Source organism: Garra rufa, chromosome 2 (genome assembly GCF_049309525.1).
Source record: "Garra rufa chromosome 2, GarRuf1.0, whole genome shotgun sequence".
Taxonomy (NCBI): domain Eukaryota; kingdom Metazoa; phylum Chordata; class Actinopteri; order Cypriniformes; family Cyprinidae; genus Garra; species Garra rufa.
The window spans coordinates 24,794,736-24,816,383 of NC_133362.1; the positions used below are offsets into that span (position 1 = coordinate 24,794,736).

Here is a 21,648-nt window from a genome sequence, read left to right on the forward strand (position 1 = left end):
TTAATTTCCACTTGTTCTTTGACACTTCCACTTGTGCATGACAGAAAAAAGTTATAGCTTAACTATTATTTGCATGTTTTATACCATGTTTAATAACTTAAAAAGCATGTTTATACTTAATGACATTTGCTATCTTATAAGAAATTATTTTTTTAAAATTTTAATAGAAATGCTTTAGATACATGTAAATTTAAAGCATTGTTACTTTACCATTCAAAATTTGGAGTCAGTATAATTTTGGTACATAAGTTATTTTGCTGCCTTATGTTAAACTGTTTTAAATTACTTTTTTCCCACGTCATACTACACTCCATGCACCATAATGTCAAGCAAAAAAGAATTGTCACAACTTCGTAACTTTATTAAAAATATTGCATAAGTATTCATACCCTTAACTCAGCACTCACTTGAAGCACCTTTAAAGCCTCAAGTTTTTTTTGGGGTATGATGCAACAAGATTTGTACATCAGCATTTGGCAATTATCTGCCATTCTTCACCTCACCTCTTCACCTCTCAAGCTCTGTCAGCATGGATAGGGTCTCTGTAAGTTTCTCCCATCTGCATATATGATCATGGAGCTCAACTAGAGTGACCATCGGGTTCTTTTGTTCACTACTCTAGCCAAGGTCTCCATCAGTTGCTCAGTTTGGCCAGGAGGCCAGCTCTTGGAACAGTTGTTTCGAACTTCTTCCATTAAGGGTAACGAAGGCTACATGCTTCTGTGAACCTTTAATGCAGCAATTTTTTTTTCTGAACTCTTCCCCAGATGTGTGCCTTGATGCAATCCTGTCTCTGAGCTCTACAGGCATTTTTTTTTTTTTACCTCAGTTCTTGGTTTTTGCTCTGATATGCATTTCCAGCTTTTACTAAGACGTGCATGCCTTTCCAGATCATACCCAGTCAGTTGAATTTGCCGCAGGTTAACTTCACTTGAAGTGTGAAGTCTACAAGCAATGCTCCTGAGCTAAATTTCAACTGTCCCAGATACTTATGCAATGGAATCATTTAAGTTTTTTAATTTTAATGAATTTGCAAAGATGTTTTTAAACCTGTTTTTTGCTTTGCCATTATAGTGTTTGGAGTGTAGGTTAATGTGGAAAAAAATGTGATTTAAAGTTTAGTTTAATATAAGGCAGCAACATAACAAAATGAAAAATTAAGGAGTATGAATACTTTCGCAAGGCACTGTAGGTGGAGCTAGGGAGGTGGAGGGTTTCATAAAATCCGAAAGCACTGCAAAATGCTCAAGTGAATGCAGACCAGCCATTTGAATGTAAAGTAGCAAGCTCATTGGCTACTTATACAGCATGAACCAATCAGCTTGTACCAAGTAGTTTAACACTGTGAATATTGTTAGTTTGCGTTAACGACAATCAGCCTGCGGCATTTCGCATTTATTTGAAATTGAAATATTTTATAATATTATAAATGTCTTTACCATCACTTTTGTTTAAGCTAAAGCATCTCTAATGAAAAAACAAATGTTTTTCCAAAAATTGAAATCGAAATCGACATTATAAATGACTTTATTAAAAAATTTTAACGACTCCCTATTTTGAATGATATATTATATTATGTTTGGGCCCTCTGGAAAAATTATTGAAATTGATTATTTTTACAACCCCAAACATGTAAAATGTCAATCTTAGCAGAACATGAGTGTTAAACTAAACTCCTCTGTGCTATAGGTTGGCGCTGAGATTTGCATTTATAAAACAAAAAAGTAATTAGATCTTAGATTGAGATGACAATAGTGAACGTCTGTCTGATTTGCGGGTTAAGTGCTCCATTTGGGTGGTCCCACAGACAAAAGGAGCAGAAGCTGGGGCTGGGTGGGAAGTGCATGAGGGTGTATAAACCCCTGTCTCAGGGGAAATGGCCATGTGCTACTAGAAATGTTTTCCAGGGGCAACACAGTTCACTTACTGCTATCCTTCCCTTGCAGAAAGGCTTTTTGCACCATGTGGGGTGAAATAACCCTTTCTGCAATCCCACTCTGTATTTGTTGGTCTTTGTCAGTTTTAATGAGCATGACGAGTTAAGCAAGCTCAAGTTATATGGTGTGTTTAATCTAAAGCGAATTGTGTAGTCATTTATTCAAGGTTATTAAGCGAGAATCGTGTTTCTGCACAATGCAGCATATGTTGATCACAGGATCTACACAGAAAGGGAGTTTGCAGGGCTTCTTTTCAATGAAAGACCTTGCCTCTGTGTTTTGTTTTGGACTTCTGGAGGCAGAGCTGCTGGAATGCCCTCTCTAGAGACGACAGGTGCTGATGGAGGGGTTTTGTCTGGCAAACTCTGGACATAAAGCTGTGGATGACTGGGGCGAATGACCTGCATTTCTCAGCAATGGCTTCGCTTAGAGTCATTCTTGCACGGCTGGTTATTAATATGAGAAAGAATGTCACGGCTTAGCAAAGCTTGTATCGCGTTTGTTTTTATATATTAAGGACTAAAGATTTGAAGTTGGGCCATTTATATGAGTGTGCAAATTTTCAACCATCCCTTTCATATGACATCTGTTTTATGAGTCCAATTCATTAAATTATGACCGACAAATGTTACCCTCAGCACCTCCAAAAAGCTGACACAGTGTCCTGTTCTTACTCATAAGATCTCTCTCTTGTGCCAAGATATATATCCTTTACTTTATTGCTTCCTAGGGAACTTCTTTAGAGGAAATAATCATTCTATTATGCTTATTTGGTCCTCAACCAACATTTGTTATTATTATCATCACAGTTGAATACAGTTCTATCATGACTATTCTATGAAGATTTTAGCATGGTAATAGATATGACAATGTTTATGCATTTGGTCTTGGTGAAATAGATCTGCTATGCTGCTGAATTGCTGCTGCTGTTGGTTATTGCTGTAGTTGTAGATTATTGCTAATGCTGCTGCAAAGCAAGAACAGGAACTTGCTATCGAAAGTACATATGCAGATACAGTGCTGTGAGTATTTAAGACATACTGCTGCTGCACAAATAGCATATATAATAACCCATAGCAGATCTATACAGGTGGAGCTGGGGGGGTGGAGGGTTTCAGAGGAGCTCTGAAAGCATGCTGTGAAATGCTGTAGTAAATGTAATGTTACATGTAAATCTAAAGCAAGCTTATTGGCTGCGTATGCAATATGAACTAGTCAGCTTGTGCCAAGTGCAGTGTTGTTTTCGTCAACGATGACGATGACGAAATCATTTCGTTGACGCCACTTTTTTTCATGACGATAACGAGACGATGACAAGATAAAAATGGCTCGTTGATGACTAAAACATGACGAGACGTGTGTGAGTTTTCGTTGACGAGACGAGAATAGACGAAAATGTTAGTGGGTGGTCCGTCAGACGTTTAAAATGCATGACATTTCTGCTTATCGTGCATGCCAATCAAAACCTAAAACGTATCTGCCGCTATGGCAAGCCGTTTTAGCATTAAATACTCTTTGCCATACTAGTATGGCAAGCCGTTTTAGCATTCCATCCTTGTTTGTCTTTTAGGTTTTAAAACATTCCTTCATTATTGTAATTATTGTTGAAAATAGTCGATCCGGAAGCTCACATTGTGTTGAACTATAGATCTGCTATTTTCAGAACTTACAAGTGACACTACCCAACAGCAAAATACTTTCTGACCTACATTAATTTGTTAAAAGACTACTTTTTCCCCTTTTTTGACTAAAACTAGACTAAAACCTTTTTGACTTTTCGTCGACTAAAACTAGACTTAGGGCTGGGCGATAAATCGAAAGCGATTATGAGGCGCGTTTAGTGAATGAAGCCAGTACTTTGATTAGTAGTAAATCTCCATCACGTGCGTTCAGCTGGAGTGTTCAGAGACGTAAAACACTGACAAGCTACGCCTAATCGCGCTCAAAATCGAATCAAATCGAATGCGATTTTTAGCGCGATTTGGCGTAGCTTGTCAGTGATTTACGCCTCTGAACACTCCAGCTGAACGCAGCTGAACGCACGTGATGGAGATTTACTACTAATCAAAGTACCGGCTTCATTCACTAAACGCGCCTTATAATCTCTTTCGATTTATCGCCCAGCCCTAACTAGACTAAAACCTTTTTGACTTTTCGTCGACTAAAATTGGACTAAAACTATCACATATAGAAGTGACTAAAATTTGACTAAAACTAATAAGCATTTTAGTCCATAAGACTAAGACTAAATCTAAGATGGTTGTCAAAAACAACACTGGCCAAGTGTGTGTTAAAGTTATTTTATTGTTAAAAATTTGATGCTCAAACTATCAGTAAGGCATTTGTAGGTTGACTTTTTGAGAAAACACTTTCAAAATATTGCTTGTTTGACCTGCCTAGCAACAGCAACACTCATCCAGTGGTGTGAATTTGGGGTGGGGCTATCTGTTTATCCGATCAATGAGAGACAGAGAGAATGTTTGGGAAAGCCGTCTGAAAACAATGATATTAATTTGATAAATTTGCTTATTACATTCATATATACTTTTTTTTTATATACGTTTATTAGCAGTCTAGTCTTGTGTAGCCTGCTTGTGGAATTGCAAAAAATGCAAGGTCTTAAGATGTTTTCTGTCTATTTGTGAAGCACCATTGTAGTTGTAACTATGGCTTGTAGTATGAATGTGTTAGCCTTAAGGTTATCTATAAGCTAGTGTTTCAAAACAATGACAAAATTCGCATTTACAAGGTATAGGCATTCAAAAATTACAGTCTCTATCTTCCACCAATATGGATCAACGATTTTGATGATATCACCCTGCGCTTCAGCTTTTCTTCAAACTTTCTGTCCAATCAGATGCTCTCTAGAATCTGAAGCGTCCCACCCCCTACACTATAAATAGATGCTGAAGCTGTGGCTGAAATCTGTCACTTCTGTCAGAATTAGTATCTTCTGGAAAGTGAATGACATGTAGTGCACTACATAGGGGATAGGAAACAATTCAGACAGTGTAAATATGCTTTCCATTGGGGCGAAAGAAGTCGGATTTCACGCTGTGTCACACGAACGCAGAGCACTAAGGCACTCTGCTCCAGCCCAGAGACACGATAGCACGGAGTGGATCATATGCGCGAGTTGGCGCTGACCATAAAACATATCAGACCCATTTGATTTCTCCACAGAATGGTATATTTTATAGCGATGTGGCTGCCATACTATGTCAAATGCGGCTTTACTGAGCTCAACGGATCTGGCCGAAGCTGTGATATAAAAAAAACGCTATTGGCTTTTTTAAAAAGAGGGCGGGACTGTCTTCCTGTTTCAGTTGAAAATATGTCAGTGCATAGAATGACGCAGTGTGTTTCAAAGCACTTCAGTGGACCTTTAAAGCTCTAAACTAATCACAAGTTACTATAAACCTAACAACATTTAGCAAGGTTTATGCTTAAAACAATAATAATTAAAAAAATTAATTAAAAAATAAATGTTATGTTTTTTGTTTTTATAAGTGGGTTTACTTATTGTTCTTACTGCATTGGTAAAGGGGACATCAGATGCCCATTTACCACAAGTTGCTACTCTTTAGGGTCTTCATGAAATGTCTGCAACATATTTTGGTTAAAATTCCTCAATGTTCGTGTAAAACGGCACCCTTTTTATCTTGTCAAAAACAGCTCTGTTCATAGCGACCCGTTTGGTGCATACCACTTTAAATGATAATGAGCTACTGCTCATCCCCGCCCCTCTCTTCAATTTTTTTGTGTATTTGGTGGCGCGTTACCATCAAAAACAAAACTACTCCACTGCGTCCTCAGTAGTTCTGATGTCGGGAGAAAATGAAGACTCTTATGTTCACTTTTACATCCAAATACAAAACACCTGTATTGCTTACGAGATGTTGTCACTACAGCTACTTGAGCACAGAGAAAATGGCGGACAGCGCACAACTGGCTGAGGGCGGGAATATGCTAATACGGGAGAGCCTGTCAGCAGTCGTGGGTGGGGCCTGAGCAGCTCGATAACTTGGACTGTTTAGGTGGTTGTATCCACACACTGCTAAGATGCATTTATAAGCAATTCTATGCATTAATACACAATGTAAAAATTAATTTTGCATCCAAAGTCCCCTCTAACTTTTGTATTTGCATATTGTATCTGAAGGATCTCTTTTATTCTTTTTATATATGTTTTAGTATGTACCATAACTAGAGTTCTCCTCTTTTTCTCACAGTGGAGCTTTTTGAGTGTGCTTTTTGTGAACCCAGACCCACAGTACGCAGATGCCTGATCCCAGTATTTTAAATTTCATTATTCCCAAGCCCTATGACAAATCGGGCCATTATAGCTGTATGTTGAATCATATTGGCCAGCATTATGGGGCCACACTGCTCGGGGTGCTGAAATAAATGAACAGAGATCTATTTCACTTTACCTAGAGGCACAGCATGATAAAATAAACTAGCCAACAGCAAAAAATTATGCCACTGCTGTTCACACACTGCGTCTGATTGTGCAACACAAAGAGGGTTTATCTGTAATATAGCACCTGCATAATATTTAAATCAATTTTCTTTTTTTATTCAGATTTAGTGATAAGTGTTCATGCTTTTCGAAGATATAGAATAGCAAGCTTAGCTGTTGGTAAAGTTTCCTTATTTGTACACACTGCAAAGCGTCTGTTCAAATGTTTTATTCCTTTCCTCTCAACTTTTCCCTAATGCTTCATTCCTACTCTGACGTCAGTGAAAATATAGATTGTGGATTGGACACAGAGCGTAGAACTAAGGATTCAGGCAACCAACAAGACCGTTACAGGCTTCATGCTTGGCAATAAACACTGCGCATCACATAGCACGAGCAAACAATCAATTATCATTGACATCTCTGGAGAGCTCTGAGGTCTGAGAATGTTTTAAGCAGCACATTTCCATCAGCCTCTTGTGCTGTTAATGTGCTCTTCACACATGTATTCCCGGTTAAACAAAAATTACGTCCCACCACATCACCAGTCATAAAACAGTGCACGTCTAGAGGGAGAGGGGTTGTCTTGTCATCGTTTGCATGAGTCCTTTGTCAGATTGTGGGATGATTTGAAGCTGTTTGTGCTTCGCCGTCCCAATAAACAAGGACCCTGAGTTAATTAAAGTTCAACGATCACTACTCCGCAGTTTGAGATTGAAATTGAGCGATTGCCCCACATAGCAATGATTGTCCCACATCCTGCCTGCATAGCCTGGAGACTCAATCTAGAGCCAGCCAGGCTATTTCCACACCATTGATTCTGTCATCTATACAAATGATGGATATCCTCCTAACAAGCAGGTTTGGATGCTGAACTGTCTATCCACACAAAAGCACAATATTCCTTTAAATGAGCCTGATTTAAGAACGATGATATTATGCTTTCAGGGCAAGACACTGCAGTCAAAAACAGTTTTTCTGGCTATTTAGCTTTCAATAATGTGTTTTTTTAGGCTAGAAAGAAAAGATTTTAAATGTTTTTTTAAAGAAGCCTCTTCTGCTCACCAAGCCTGCATTTATTTGATCCAAAGTACAGCAAAAACAGTAAAATTTTAAAATATTTTTATTATTTAAAATAACTGTTTATTATTTGAATATATTTTAAAATGTAATTTATTCTTGTGATTTCAAAGCTGCATTTTTAGCATCATTACTCCAGTCACATGATCCTTCAGAAATCATTCTAATATGCTGATTTGCTGCTCAAAAAACATTTATTATTATTATGTTAAGTATAATTTTTTCAAGTTTCTTTGATAAATAGAAAGTTCGGAAGTACAGCATTTATCTGAAATAGAAATCTTTTGTAACATAATAAATGTCTTCATCATCACATGATCAGTTTGAAGCATCTTTGCTAAATAGAAGTATTAATTTCTATAATTTCTTTCCCCCAAAAAGGTATACTGACTCCAAGATTGTGAATGGGATAGTGTATAATGTTACTAAAGCTTTTTATTTTAGATAAATGCTGATCTATGGAGTTTTCTATTCATCAAAGAATCATGAAAAAATTTACTTGACTATTTTAAATATTGATGATAATAAAAATAATTTCTTGAACAGAAAATCAGCATATTAGAATGATTTCTGAAGGATCATGTGACACCGAAGACTGAAGTAATGATTCTGAAAATGTAGCTTTGACCACAGGAATAAATTACATTTTAAAATCTATTCAAATAGTAAGCAGTTATTTTAAATAATAAAAATATTTCACAAAATTACTGCTTTTTCTGTATTTTGGATCAAATAAATGCAGGCTTGGTGAGCAGAAAGGTTTCCCTTTTTTAATCTTACAGTTCAAAAACTTTTGACTGGTAGTGTACAAAATACACTTTAAAGTGCTTATTGTATTTTATCTATTTGTGTCTGTAGATTTCAGCTATAATAAATATCTTTAAAGGCAGTGTTCTCAACATGTGTTTTTTTCCCATGCACTGAGCCAGAAATTCCCACTTGAGTAGCACTTTTATACGCCAGTTCTTACAGTTTTATTTCTATCTATATTTTGAAGGTTTTTACAGAGGGGTCTGTTCATATATCATTTGAATGATTATATATATTTTATTCCTAAAAACAGTAATTTCGGCCATTTAAACAGTATTTTCTGATTTATAGAGTGATAAAAAGCGATATCCAAAATCCCCTGTGTAAAAACCTTTAATATGTAAAAAAAAAAACAAAAAAAACAAGCTGGCTTTTTTGGAAATGTTTGTAAATTAGTAGATATATTAAATTAGATAATGCCTCATTTGCATATTTAAACCTATTTGTGACCCAGGACCACAAAACCAGTGTTAAGTAGCATGGGTATATTAAGTAGCAATAGCCAACAAAACATTGTATGGGTCAAAATTATCGATTTTTCTTTTATGACAAAAATCATTAGTATATTAAGTAAAGATCATGTTCCATGAATATAATTTGTAAATTCCCTACAATAAATATATCAAAATTTAATTTTTGATTATTAATATGCATTGTAAAAAACTTCATTCGGACAACTTTAAAGACGATTTTCTCAATAATTAGATTTTTTGGCACCCATAGATTCCAGATTTTCAAATAGTTGTATCTTGTCCAAATATTGTTCTATCCTAACAAACCATACATCAATGGAAAACAGCTTTTGGTTGATGTATAAATCCCAATTTCGAAAAGATTGACACTGATGACTGGTTTTGTGGTCCAGGGTCAAAACTTCTGATACAGAAAATGTTTGCAATTTTTAATGTAACTACTAAAGTGGAGAAGTATGGTGATATTAAGTGCTTATAAGGCATGAGGACATGGATGTGTGTTGCGTGTTTTAGTTTGAGGGGCTTCACCTCCTGGGAGCGTCAGCTAATCTGCTTGATTCTTTATGGCGGTGCTGCATTTGAGTTGTCTGATAGTGCTTGCTTTACAGGTCTGCATTGATTTGAAATCTGTTTTATTCTGATCCTCAGGGAATCTCCGCAGCCATCCTTTCTAAGTGCACAAGAGACGAAGGATTTATACCTGTCAATAAAAACCTTTGGTAAGTGCTTCCTGACCCTCTAAATCCAGCTACTTCTTTATCCACAAAAGAAGGGATGAGACTCGGGCAGGCACAAATCAGAGGCTGCTAAAACACGCGTTTACTTACCTCTAACGACAGACCGTCCTGTAAATAATCACCCCCACTGGCACAGGAGTGAGACGCGACGGGTGATACATCCACTGTCCAACTAGATCACTCTTCTTTACAGCCAAGAGAGACTGAGCAGTTTTATTTTCCCAACCATATATCTTGCCAAACTCTGGCTTATCTCATCCGCCTGTTGTGAAATTGAGCAGGATGAGGTCAGCCTTACATCTTCAGAATGGCGCACATTAAATTATTTGTCATCTAACACCTCGGATAAAAAAAAAATGGCATGTAACTGAAATGTTCAATGCACAGTCATACGATTGTTTATGTCTACATGCAAAAAAAGAAAAAAAAAAATCAACAATGACAACAAAAAGGATTTGTGAAGTTTATGGTATAAGCAAAAAATTAAATAAAATATTGTTTATATGACTTATTATTATATTATATTTTATTATATTATATTATTATATTATATTATATTATTATATTATTATATTTTATTTATAATTATATTAGTAAAATAGAATAAATATTTATAATATATATATATATATATATATATATATATATATATATATATATATATATATATATATATATATAATATGATAGGATTTTCAGTTTTAGTGTAAGTTTCAGTCATTTTATGTTTTATTATTTTATTTAATATTCAATATTTAATTTTATTATTTTAGTTTTATTAGGTGTTTTAATATTTCTATGTATTATTTTTTATTAATTTTAGTCATTTTAGTACTTTAACTAAATTCTATTTCAGTTAACATCATTTTTATTTTAAGTTTTTTATTTAATATTTCAGATCATTTTACACTAATTTTACCAGTCAAAAGTTTTTGGACGGTAAGATTTTTTTTATGTTAACTAATGTTATGTTAAAGACGTCTCTTCTGCTCACCAAGTCTATGTTTTGTTCATCCAAAGTACAGCAAAAAACAGTAAAATTTTGAAATATTTTTACTATTTAAAATAACTGTTTTTTATTCAAATATATTTTAAAATGTAATTTATTCCTGTGATTTCAAAGCTGAATTTGTAGCATCATTACTTCAGTGACATGATCCTTTAGAAATCATTTTGATTTGCTGCTCACAATATTATGTTGAAAACAGCTGATTAGATTGTTTTCAGGTTTCTTTGATGAATAGAAAGTTCAGAAGAACAGCATTTATCTGAAATAGAAATCTTTTGTAACATTATAAATGTCTTTATCATCACTTATGATCAATGTAAAGCATCCTTGCTAAATAAAGTTATTACGTTCTATAATTCTACAATTTATCCCCAAAAAAATTATAATGACTCCAAGCTTTTAAATGCTAGTGTATAATGTTACAAAAGCTTTTATTTCAAATAAATCTTTGGATCTTTCTATTTATCAAAGAATCCTGAAAAAAAAATGTACTCAACTGTTTTAAATATTGATAATAATAATAATATTAATAAATGTTTCTTGAACAGCAAATCAGCATATTAGAATGATTTCTGAAGGATCATGTGACACTGAAGACTGGAGTAATGATGCTGAAAATGTAGCTTTGATCACAGGAATAAATTACATTTAAAAAAACATTTAAATAGAAAAACATTATTTTTAATAATACAAATATTTTATATCAAATAAATGCAAGCTTGGTGAGCAGAAGATACTTCTTTAAAAAACATTACAAATCTTACTGTCCAAAAACTTTTTTAGACTTTAGACACTAAAAGCACTGGTTTGAGAATATTTAAACTGGGAAACATGGCAAAAATGCTGATTATTTTTGCATAAAGGTTTTTACTTTAAATCTGACCTCATCTTGCCTTTACTGCATGCACTCTGTGTCTCTGTGGCCCTACTCTATACCTGTTCGAGTTCAGACATACATACCTGCTTGAATTTATGTGGGCAGTTCATCATGCCAGCTTATTGAGCCCCAGAGTATGTCTGTCTTCATCCCTAAAAGTAATTAACTCCCAGCCAAGAGGTTTTTTTGGCTCTACTTCAGCTGACATAAACGATGCTCTGGGACGCTGCCATTTTACATTAGATAAAATTCCATCGAGCATCCTGGCACTTAGGAACACAGAGGCACATGACTTATTGACATAGTTGTACTGAGCAGGTGCCAAGCCTTCACTTTGGATGCTTATGTTTCTTATTGGCTTACTCTAAGCACAGAAACTACTATATGTCCATCCATTATTTAGTCCCCTGTTCTGCACTGTGTTGTCCTTGCTGTTACAAGAAATGTTTGGCAAAGTTTTTTAATAGCACAATGCACCTCTAAGGGTCGTTTTGCTTACCTGATCTCATGATGAAAATGTACCTGTGGGAACTACATAAGTAACTACATAAGTACATACCACTGCGGTTTCCAACACTTGAGGTGGTAAAACAGTGACCACTTGTAATTGTTTTCATACACAGTTCTGATTACAGCTCCATATGTTTCACTTTCTGACATTTCAAATCAGAACTGCAGTGACATGTACAAAACCAACGTCACATAAAACGCACCATATGTACGTTCATCTAAAATCGAACACTCTTTTAGCAGCTCCTAGTGGACATTTCACATCAAATATGTCATGAAACGTACTTGGCAATACATATTTTGTGTCTTGCGAAAAAGTTCCCACAGGTACGTTTTCATAATGAGATCAGGTTGCATTTTGCAGACTGATATGTCTTAAAGATATTGTCTGCATTATATGTTTTCCATTTCTGTCTTATCAAATGCTTCACAGATTTGCTGTCTTTTTCAGGTCCCTGTCATTTGTTGCCTGCATGGGCTGCATGTCTTTTGTGCTGCTGGGTGTGATGTATTTCGTTGTAGACGTTAAGGAATGGTGGGGCGGCCAACCTTTCATTTATCCTGGTATGAGAATTGACTTCTTTACATGAAAAGTTTACCCAAAAATAACAATTTGCTGAAAATTTACTCACCGTCAGACCATCCATGTTGTACTTGAGTTTGTTTGTTCATTCAGTAATTTAGTATTACATTACTTGCTCACCAATGGATCCTCTGCACTGAATGGGTGCCTTCAGAATGAACAGCTGATAAAAACAGCACTCACAATAATCCACATGACTACAGTCCATCGCATGTTTATATTAAATCCATAATTTAAGGTGTTTAATCATACTAGTCCTTTATAGAAATTTCGCTTTCTCCAATGAAAAAGTCATATTGTCTGAATCAGGAGAGAAATATGCACAGATTGAGCACTGTTTACAAGTGAAAACAGTCCAAAACAGCTCTAAACAAATACAGTTGAAGTCAAAAGTTTACATACACCTAGCAGAATCTGCAAAATGTTAATTATTTTACCAAGATAAGAGGAATCATACAAAATGTATATTATTGTTTATTTAGTACCGACCTGAAAAAGACATTTCGCATAGTTGAATTTATAAAAATGACCCTTTCAAAAAAGTTTACATACACTTGATTCTTACCTGTTGTTACCTGAATAATCCACAGGTGTTTTTTTTTTTAGTTGTTCATGAGTCCCTTGTTTGTCCACATCAGTTAAACTGCCCACTGTTCTTCAGAAAAGTCTTTCAGGTCTCACAAATTATTTGGGTTTTCAGCATTTATGTGTATTTGAACCCTTTCCAACAATGGCTGTATGATTTTTAGATCCATCTTTTCACATTGAGGGACACATATGCAACTACTATAGAAGGTTTAAATGCTCACTGATGCTTTAGAAGGAGAAACTATGCATTAAGAGGAATTTGAAGATCAGGGTAAATTTAACTTATTTTGTCTTTTGGGGGAACTTGTAAAAATCTTCTGTAGCTTCTGAAGGGCCGTACTAAATGAAAAAAAAAAATATGGCATGTAGGCAAAATAAGAAAAATGTACACTTACTCATTCCAATCAAAAGTTTACACCCCTGACTCTTAATGCATCATGCTTCCTTCTGAAACATCAGTGAGAGTTTGAACCTTTTGTAATAGTTGCATATCTATAATAGTCCCTCAGTGGTTCTCAATGTGAAAAGATGAATTTCAAAATCATACAGCCATTGTTGGAAAGGGTTCAAATACACAAAAATGCTGAAAAAACAAAAAATCTGTGGGACCCATTCACCGCAGAGGATCCATTGGTGATAGTGATGGAATGCTATATTTCTCCAGATCTGTTTTGATGAACAAACATGAAGAAGAGAGTTGAAGAAAGTTGAATAAGCTCATCTACATCTTGGATGGCCAGAGAGTGAATTCATTTTCAGTACATTTTCATTTTTGGGTGAACTATTTCTTTTAAAGCATCATTTTATCAGTCAACCCAATCCAGAAAAGCTTACTATGCATTTGTTTGCAGGGATGAACTCTATATTTGTCTATGTTGGACACTCTCTGCTGGGATTTTACTTTCCTTTCAGCTGGGAGATGCGTTTTCAGGACAGTCACTGGGAACAGCTTTTCCAGAACATTTGGGGTACTGCACTTTGGGTCTTTATTGCCTACCTGCTCCACCGCAAAAAATTCTTTCTCAAAATCTGATGCTGCTGGTGCTTATTTGTCTTATAAAAGTCTTTATATTTCTCTTTAGTTTAAGTTACAGGCTAAAATAAAGTCTTAATTATTAAATTATTTAAGAAGTGCAATATTCTGAAAAACAGGACCATCTTGGATCCATCCTGAGTGATAAATGTCTCTTTTCGTGTGTAAATTTTAAAAACTGAATTTGGTGTATTCCTATGTTCAGTTAGTTAATAGGCACACGAACCAAGACCAGGGATCAGATTTACTGTCTTCCATGGACACCTGCAGTGTTTTATTTGATGTCAGTTGTGTTAAGACCTGAACGTAGTGATTAAATCAAATTCACTGAAGTGGTACTTAACAAATTAGAACAAGCGATTCCACCACTTGAGGGGTAGCCATTATATATCGGTTGCCATGGCCACCCCCCCTTGGTGCTGTGAGACAGAGAGTGGGTACCATCTGCTCTTCAACTGACAGCCCTTTAATAGGGGTCAAGCTGGACGGCACACTGAGGAGTGTTTCTGGGGCCAGCACTTTTCATGCTCACACTAATGCAAAATCAGGGGAATTACACCAGCAGATTTCATGCACATACGGAAATTGCTTTGTAACACAAAAAACCCTGATGTTTTCTGTCAAGTCATATTCATGAGATGGAATAAAGTCACAGCCACACATCTCTGGTGGCTCTGCAGCAACTGGTTCTCAACTGGTTTGCATCAAGATCTTAACTTTAGTGGAAAACCAAGATTTGTTAATAGAAATGCGTGGAAAATTCACAAAATAATTCCCTTGGTGTCTTAAAGGGATAGGTCACAATGAAATTAAAATTCTGTTCTCATGCTCATGCCCTTACAAACCTGTATGACTTTGTCATAATGTCCCAGACAAATGGCGTCTCGTCCTCAGGACGCTATCGCTTATTCGTGTTATGATTGTTCAGTCCCAATATTTGCTAAGAATACACTTCTGTTCCTAAGCAGATAATATTTTAAGGGGAGACACTGCAGGCAAAAACGCAGTTTTTTCATGCACCTGTCAAATTTGAGATTTTGGGCTTTTTGCTTTTTCATTAAGTGTTTTTTCAGACTAGTGGAAGGAAAACACCCAAAAGACACTTTTAAGTGTTTCTTTTATAGCACTTTATCTATTTGTGTCAATAGATTTCAATTACAACACATATTTTTAAAGGCCGTTTTCTCAAAATTCGTTTTTTTCTCCTACACTGGGCCAAAAATCTCCACTTCAGTAGGACTTACACACACCAAACTTTAAATTTTTATTCCTGTCTGTATCCTGAAGGTTTTTACAGAGGGATTTGTTCATATACAATAAGCTTGATTTTATACATTTTACTCCCCCAAAAATGGTAAAAAAAAAAAAAATACATGGTTTTCTGTCTGTTCAAAGTTTTTTCTGAATTATGGAGTAACAAAATAAGATACCCCAAATCCCTTCTGTAAAAACATTTGACTCTAAAATGTCAAAAAAATTTAATACATTTTTGTACTAAATGTATGCAAATTAGTGCATATTTAATTTGCATCTTTAAACCTAACATTTTAGAAAACTTGTAATACATAAAAGTTTGCAATTATCAATGTAATCAATCATCTGGGTAAGTAAGGTGATAACTATTAGTTAATTTTTTTTACCCTATTCACCTGCAGTGTCTCGCCTTAATATGATATTTTATTGTCAGTGCTTTCCTGATAATTTACTTATCCCTATGTCATCCAAGATGTTCATGTCTTTCTTTCTTTAGTCGAAAAGAAATTAAGCATTCCATATAGCGGACTTCAATGGGGATCAATGGGTTGAAGGTTCAAATTGCAGTTTCAGTGCAGCTTCAACACTGCAAAAATGCTTTTCTTACTTTGATTTTTTGTCTTGTTTCCAGCCAAAATATCTAAAAGATCTTGAATCAGGAAGGATTTTCTAGACAAGTAAAAATTATTATCTTGTTTTTAGTAAAAACAAGTCAAAATGAAGTGAGTTTTTGCTTAAAACAAGCAAAATAATCTGCCAATGGGGTAAGAAAAAAAAATCTTATTTCAAGCAGACAACTAGATTATTTTTCTTACCCCATTGGCAGATTATTTTGCTTGTTTCAAGCAAAAACTCACCTAATTTTGACCTGTTTTTACTAAAAACAAGACACTCTTTTTTACTCGTCTAGAAAATCCTTCCTGATTCAAGAAATTTTAGATATTTTGGCTGGAAACAAGACAAAAAATCTAAGTAAGAAAAGCATTTTTTGCAGTGAAAGGGCTCTACACAATGCCGGCCGAGGAATAAGGATCTTATCTAGCGAACCGATTTCTCATTTTCTAAAAAAACAATAAGAATTGATATAATTTTTAACCACAAATGCTCGTATTGCACTAGCTTAACTTCACGCATTACATAATCACGCTGGAAAGGTCACGCATGGCATTGGCAGAAGTACCGACCCAGTGTTTACAAAGCAAACGCGCAAAGAAAGTCAAATGCTCTTGTTGTAAAACAACAATATCAGATGATTTTGAAATTGGGGGGAAAAGCTGATGAATTTTTCGCCCTACCCTACCTTTTTGAAGTACACAGACGAAGAACTAAACACACGTGACCTTTCCAGCGTTATTATTTAATATGTGAAGTGTGAAGACGAGCATTTGTGGTTAAAAAGTATACAATTAGTTTTTTGTTTGTTTGTTTGTTTTCTGAAAATTGCTGATCGTTTCACTAGATAAGACCCTTTTTCCTTGGCTTGCATTGTGTAGAACCCTTCAAAGCTACATTGAAACTGCAATTTGGACCTTCAACCCATTGGCCACCAGTGTTGGGGAAAGTTACTTTTAAAAATAATGCATTACAATATTGAGTTACTCCCTAAAAAAGTAACTAATTACGTTACTTAGTTACTTTTTATGGAAAGTAATGCATTACGTTACTTTTGCGTTACTTTTTAAATCTGGGCAGGGCTTGCTTGTTTGTTTTTAATATAAAAAGTTCTATTTCTGGCAAACGTAAATGTCTTTTCACACCAAAAGCCTCAGGCTTGGAGAAAAGTACATTTATGTCTGTACAGCAGACCGCATAAGAAAAAAATGTCAACTCTTTAGCAATAAAAGCAGTAAAACAAATATTAGATTATCTTGAGTCATTTCTGTTTATTAGTATGGATGAATTGGATCATCAAAGGTCGGCAGCAAAGACACTGGTTAATAAAATGAGATTAAATACGTAAAGGATATTTGTATTATTTAAAATATTTAATTATTGCTGGTTTGCGTCATATTTCACTGTTTTTATTTTTATTCATTTTTAAGGAATACTGAATGTGTTTTTTTAGTAAGTGAGATAAATTAATGCATGTTTACATTTCTTCTAGAACTAAAGTAACATCTTACTTTCTATTTCACTCAGCATGGGGACAGGAGAGCTTTTAATCAATAAATAAAATAATTCTTGTCAATTAAAAAGTAATGCGTTACATTAATAGTTACTTGAAAAAAGTAATATTATTACTTAAACACCCCCAACACTGTTGGCCACCATTGAAGTCCACTATATGGACAAAAATCTTGGCATGTTTTCCTCAGAAACCTTCATTTCTTTTGACTGAAGAAAGAAAGACATGAACATCTCGGATGACATGGGAGTTATCAGGAATTTTTTTATTCTGGAAGTGAACTAATCCTTTAAATATGCATGGCAAATATGGTTAGTGGCATTTTATGCTTTTCTTTTAGTTTTGAACAGACTTGTGACCCTTTTTTGGGTCACGATCCACCTGTTTAGAACCAGAATCAACTAATAAATTCACACAGAAATTAGCCATTGCATGACTCCAGTAATATAATAGTAGGTTAGAAGTGTCCGAGAGTATCACTAAATCTGTTTGTAAGTGGTCAGAAGATGAGAATCTGTCAGGATGCAAAGATTTAATCTCAGAGAGTTCTCAGAAATGGCTCTGTGCTGATTTCTCGCTTATAAACGACTTCTGCAGAAGCTTGTGAGCCAATAGGGAGACAGTAGTGTTTATCCTCTGTTTGGAAGCATAAAAAGCATGTAATGTATAGTTTATATACAGTTTTTGTTTCATCTTCAATACAGTGCAGCAGTAGGATATTTCTGATCTACTGAAGCGGCTGAAACATGTGAACCTGTTCACTCTGCATGGAATTCAATTGAACTCATTCTCTCTGTTAGTTAATGAGAAAGCTTTTCATTTTGAGGATCATATTACCCATTTAAACTAAGCAGATCCTATGAGTGAAGCAAACTGGTCAACTGATTTTGGGAAATGACTAATGACTAGTGTTGCGCTACTGCATTTCCCAGCGGGAATATGGACTTTGTTGAAGAGCTGTAGCTTTATCTACTACAGTAAGCACTTTCTGAATCGATATTTTATTAATAAAGTACTTATCGTCATTATTATTTAATGCAAGGTATATGCAAAGAGCTAATAGCAAAATACCACTGAGAATAGCTCTACCATGTTTGATGTAAACAATGCTGTTCTATTGTACTTGTACAACACTAATGAGAATGTTTGACAGAATCTGACAGGAAAAATTGTGATCTTGTCCACTAAAAGACAAGCTTTCATCTGAAAATGATCTTGTCAAGCAACCACATTCTAAAGGAAGTGATGCGGTGGTATATGTCATGAATCTGCCTATGCATTGCCTTATCTATATTGATTTACATTGACCATGTGTCTGGTTTAGAGTAACCTGAGCTTTTTTAATCTGCATCATATATATGGTGATGAGCCCACATGCTGCTATGTAAACAAAACCATCCTGTGGCTAATATGCAGAGTAAGTGAAATATTTATACGCCATTAAAATTTTTTATAATGAATAAAAAGGTAGAGTTTGAAACAAAGCCTTGAAACAACGTCTTTGGGCCATAGTTCATTATTTTCCCAAAATAAGGGATCATACAAAATGCATGATGTTTTTTATTTAGTACTGACCTGAAGAGAAATTTCACTAAAAAGACTTTTACATATAGTCCACAAGAGAAAATCGTTGAATTTATAAAAAATGACCTTGTTCAAAAGTTTACATACACTTGATTTTTAGTCCACAGCTGTTTTTTTTTTTTTAAGTGATAGTTGTTTTGAGTCGCTTGCCTGGCCTGAACAGATAAACTGCCCACTATTCTTCAGAAAAATCTTTCAAATCCTTCAAATTCTTTGGTTTTTCAGCATTTGTGTGTATTTAAACCCTTCCAACAATGACTGTATGATTTTGAGATCCATCTTTTCACACTGAGGACAACTGAGGGACTCATATGCAACTATTACATGAAGTTTAAAGGCTCATTAATGCTTCAAAAGGAAAAACGATGCATTAAGAGAGGGGGGTGAACACTTTTGAAATTTAAAGATCAGGGTAAATTTACCTTTTTTTGTCTTCTGAGAAACATGTTAGTATCTTCTGTAGCTTCAGAAGGGCAGTACTAAATGAAAAAAATATGATATTTAGGCAAAATAAGAAAAATGTAGGCCTACACATCTTCATTCTGTTCAAAAGTTTACACCCTTGGCTTAATGCATTATAATATAATATGATATAATATACTTATTTTTTGTTTCTATATAAAATGTTAGACATTTTTACTGTTTCCATAATACTTCCATACTCCCAATTTGAAGGTTTTATGAATGGAAAATACCTCACTAACTCTTTTGGATCTAAAGCAACAAAAAGCATCTTTGGTTGGCCTCTTTCACTTCTGTATGCTTAATTTGAGGTATCCACTATAGTTTGATTTGGCATCCATCAGGGCAGACGTTGATTGGAGTGATTGCCCTGTGATGCACTGGTGGGTTGCCCTAGAGGCAGAGTAATGCATCATGCTTACCCTTCTTCACTGAGAGCTAAGCAGTCATCTGGTGCAAGAGCAGCCCAGCGCAGACAGAGACTAGCTCACACGCTGCCAAAACGGACTGACACCATCTTGAACTCATGCACGACAGCTTTCTTAAACCTTAGCTTTTACTGACAATATTGAATTCTCTGCAGAACTGTTGTTTTTAACGTTTTGGAGGATGTGGGGAACAATAGACGTGGGTGTGGTTTGTCCTTAAAATGCCATGTGGCTCTGTTTGTTGATTATTGTGTCTGTGCACCTGATTCTTATCAAACACTGTTTTGGGGAGCAAATAAAATCTTCCGCAATAGTTTATGTAGTTTGCTTTATTTATTTTATTGTGAATTAGTCTGACAAATCTTATTTTGATCTTAACCCTTTCACCTCTGTTTGACATACAACTGAACTTGTTCATTTTAAATTGCTTGCATGTATTAAACAGTTCATGTTTTTATGTTATGTTTTAAGCTAATATAGAAGAGACTGGGACTATTTGTCACACGTTTTACTCTTGTGAATATTTTTCAATAATTTAGACCATGGACCACAAACCAGTCCTAAGTAGCATGGGTATATTTCTAGCAATATCCAACAAAACATTGTATGGGTCAGAATTATTCTTATTTTTCTTTCATGCCAAAACTCATTAGGATATTAAATAAAGATCATATTCCATGAAGATATTCTGTACATTACTTACTGTAAATATATCAAAAATTAATTTTTGATTAGTAATATGCATTGCTAAGATCTTCATTTGGACAACTTTAAAGATGATTTTCTTAATATTTAGATTCCCCCACCCCCCCTTAGATTCCAGTTTTTCAAATAGTTGTATCTCGACCAAATATTGTCCTATGTATAAATCTCAAATTCTAAAAATTTACGCTTATGTCACATTTAAAGTCAGTTATTGTATTAGACTACAAAATAAGTATGATTTTAACATTAAAAGATTCTAAAAATGCTGCAGTAAAAACCTGTTTTTTAACAGTAGGTGCATAACTGTGATTACATGTAATGTCATTTTACAGTAAAGTTAAAGTACTGTTAAAGTCAACTTTTTTTGGAAGTGAAAAACAAGTCATTGTATAATTTGCAGTGAAAAAAAATAAAATTGACATTCCCAGAATTCCCTGCATGACACTTCACATTTGATGTTCTCATTTGAATAACTATATTTCTTAGTATTTTCATAGCAGATGTGTACATTAGGGTTTCATCTGAGATTCTTTACAGTATATGTATATATTCTATATATTTTATTTAATATATATTTCTATATATATTAGCATTTCCCTATTCAGTTTGAAAAAGCTGCTTGTGATGAGCTTTGGTTCATGTAACATTTTCATCACCACCATTTTTGTTATCAGTGTATTAAGGCACAAAACAGATATTAGTACTTCAATGGGTTGGTATATTTTCATTATATCAGTTTTTTATTGTGAATATTAGTTAAGACTGTAAAACAAAAAATGTTCTGGCAACCACAGCTAAAATATTTAAATTGAATTTTTTTTTTTTAAAGTGTACCTTAATCTTGGCTACAAATAAAGATAATTTACACTCTTACTGACAAGAGAAAAAAAAGATCTAAAGAAGTTAATTACCCCAAACTAACACTTATGAAATTACATTCTATCATGTTTTTTTTTTGGATGGAATTTTGCACTTTTACTGTTTGAAACCA

The 21,648-nt window shown here is 34.5% G+C and overlaps 1 protein-coding gene across 1 annotated transcript in view; it reads left to right on the top strand.

Annotated features, from left to right (window-relative positions):
• Positions 1-20,265, top strand: part of LOC141325326 (heparan-alpha-glucosaminide N-acetyltransferase) — a 52,401-nt gene extending 32,136 nt beyond the window's left edge. The window contains exons 16-18 of the mRNA XM_073833931.1: positions 9,411-9,481; positions 12,347-12,459; positions 13,918-20,265. Of these exons, the coding sequence (XP_073690032.1) occupies positions 9,411-9,481; positions 12,347-12,459; positions 13,918-14,099 (366 nt within the window). The 3' untranslated portion in view covers positions 14,100-20,265. The remainder of the gene's footprint in view (positions 1-9,410; positions 9,482-12,346; positions 12,460-13,917) is intronic.
• The last annotated feature ends 1,383 nt before the right edge of the window (positions 20,266-21,648 follow it).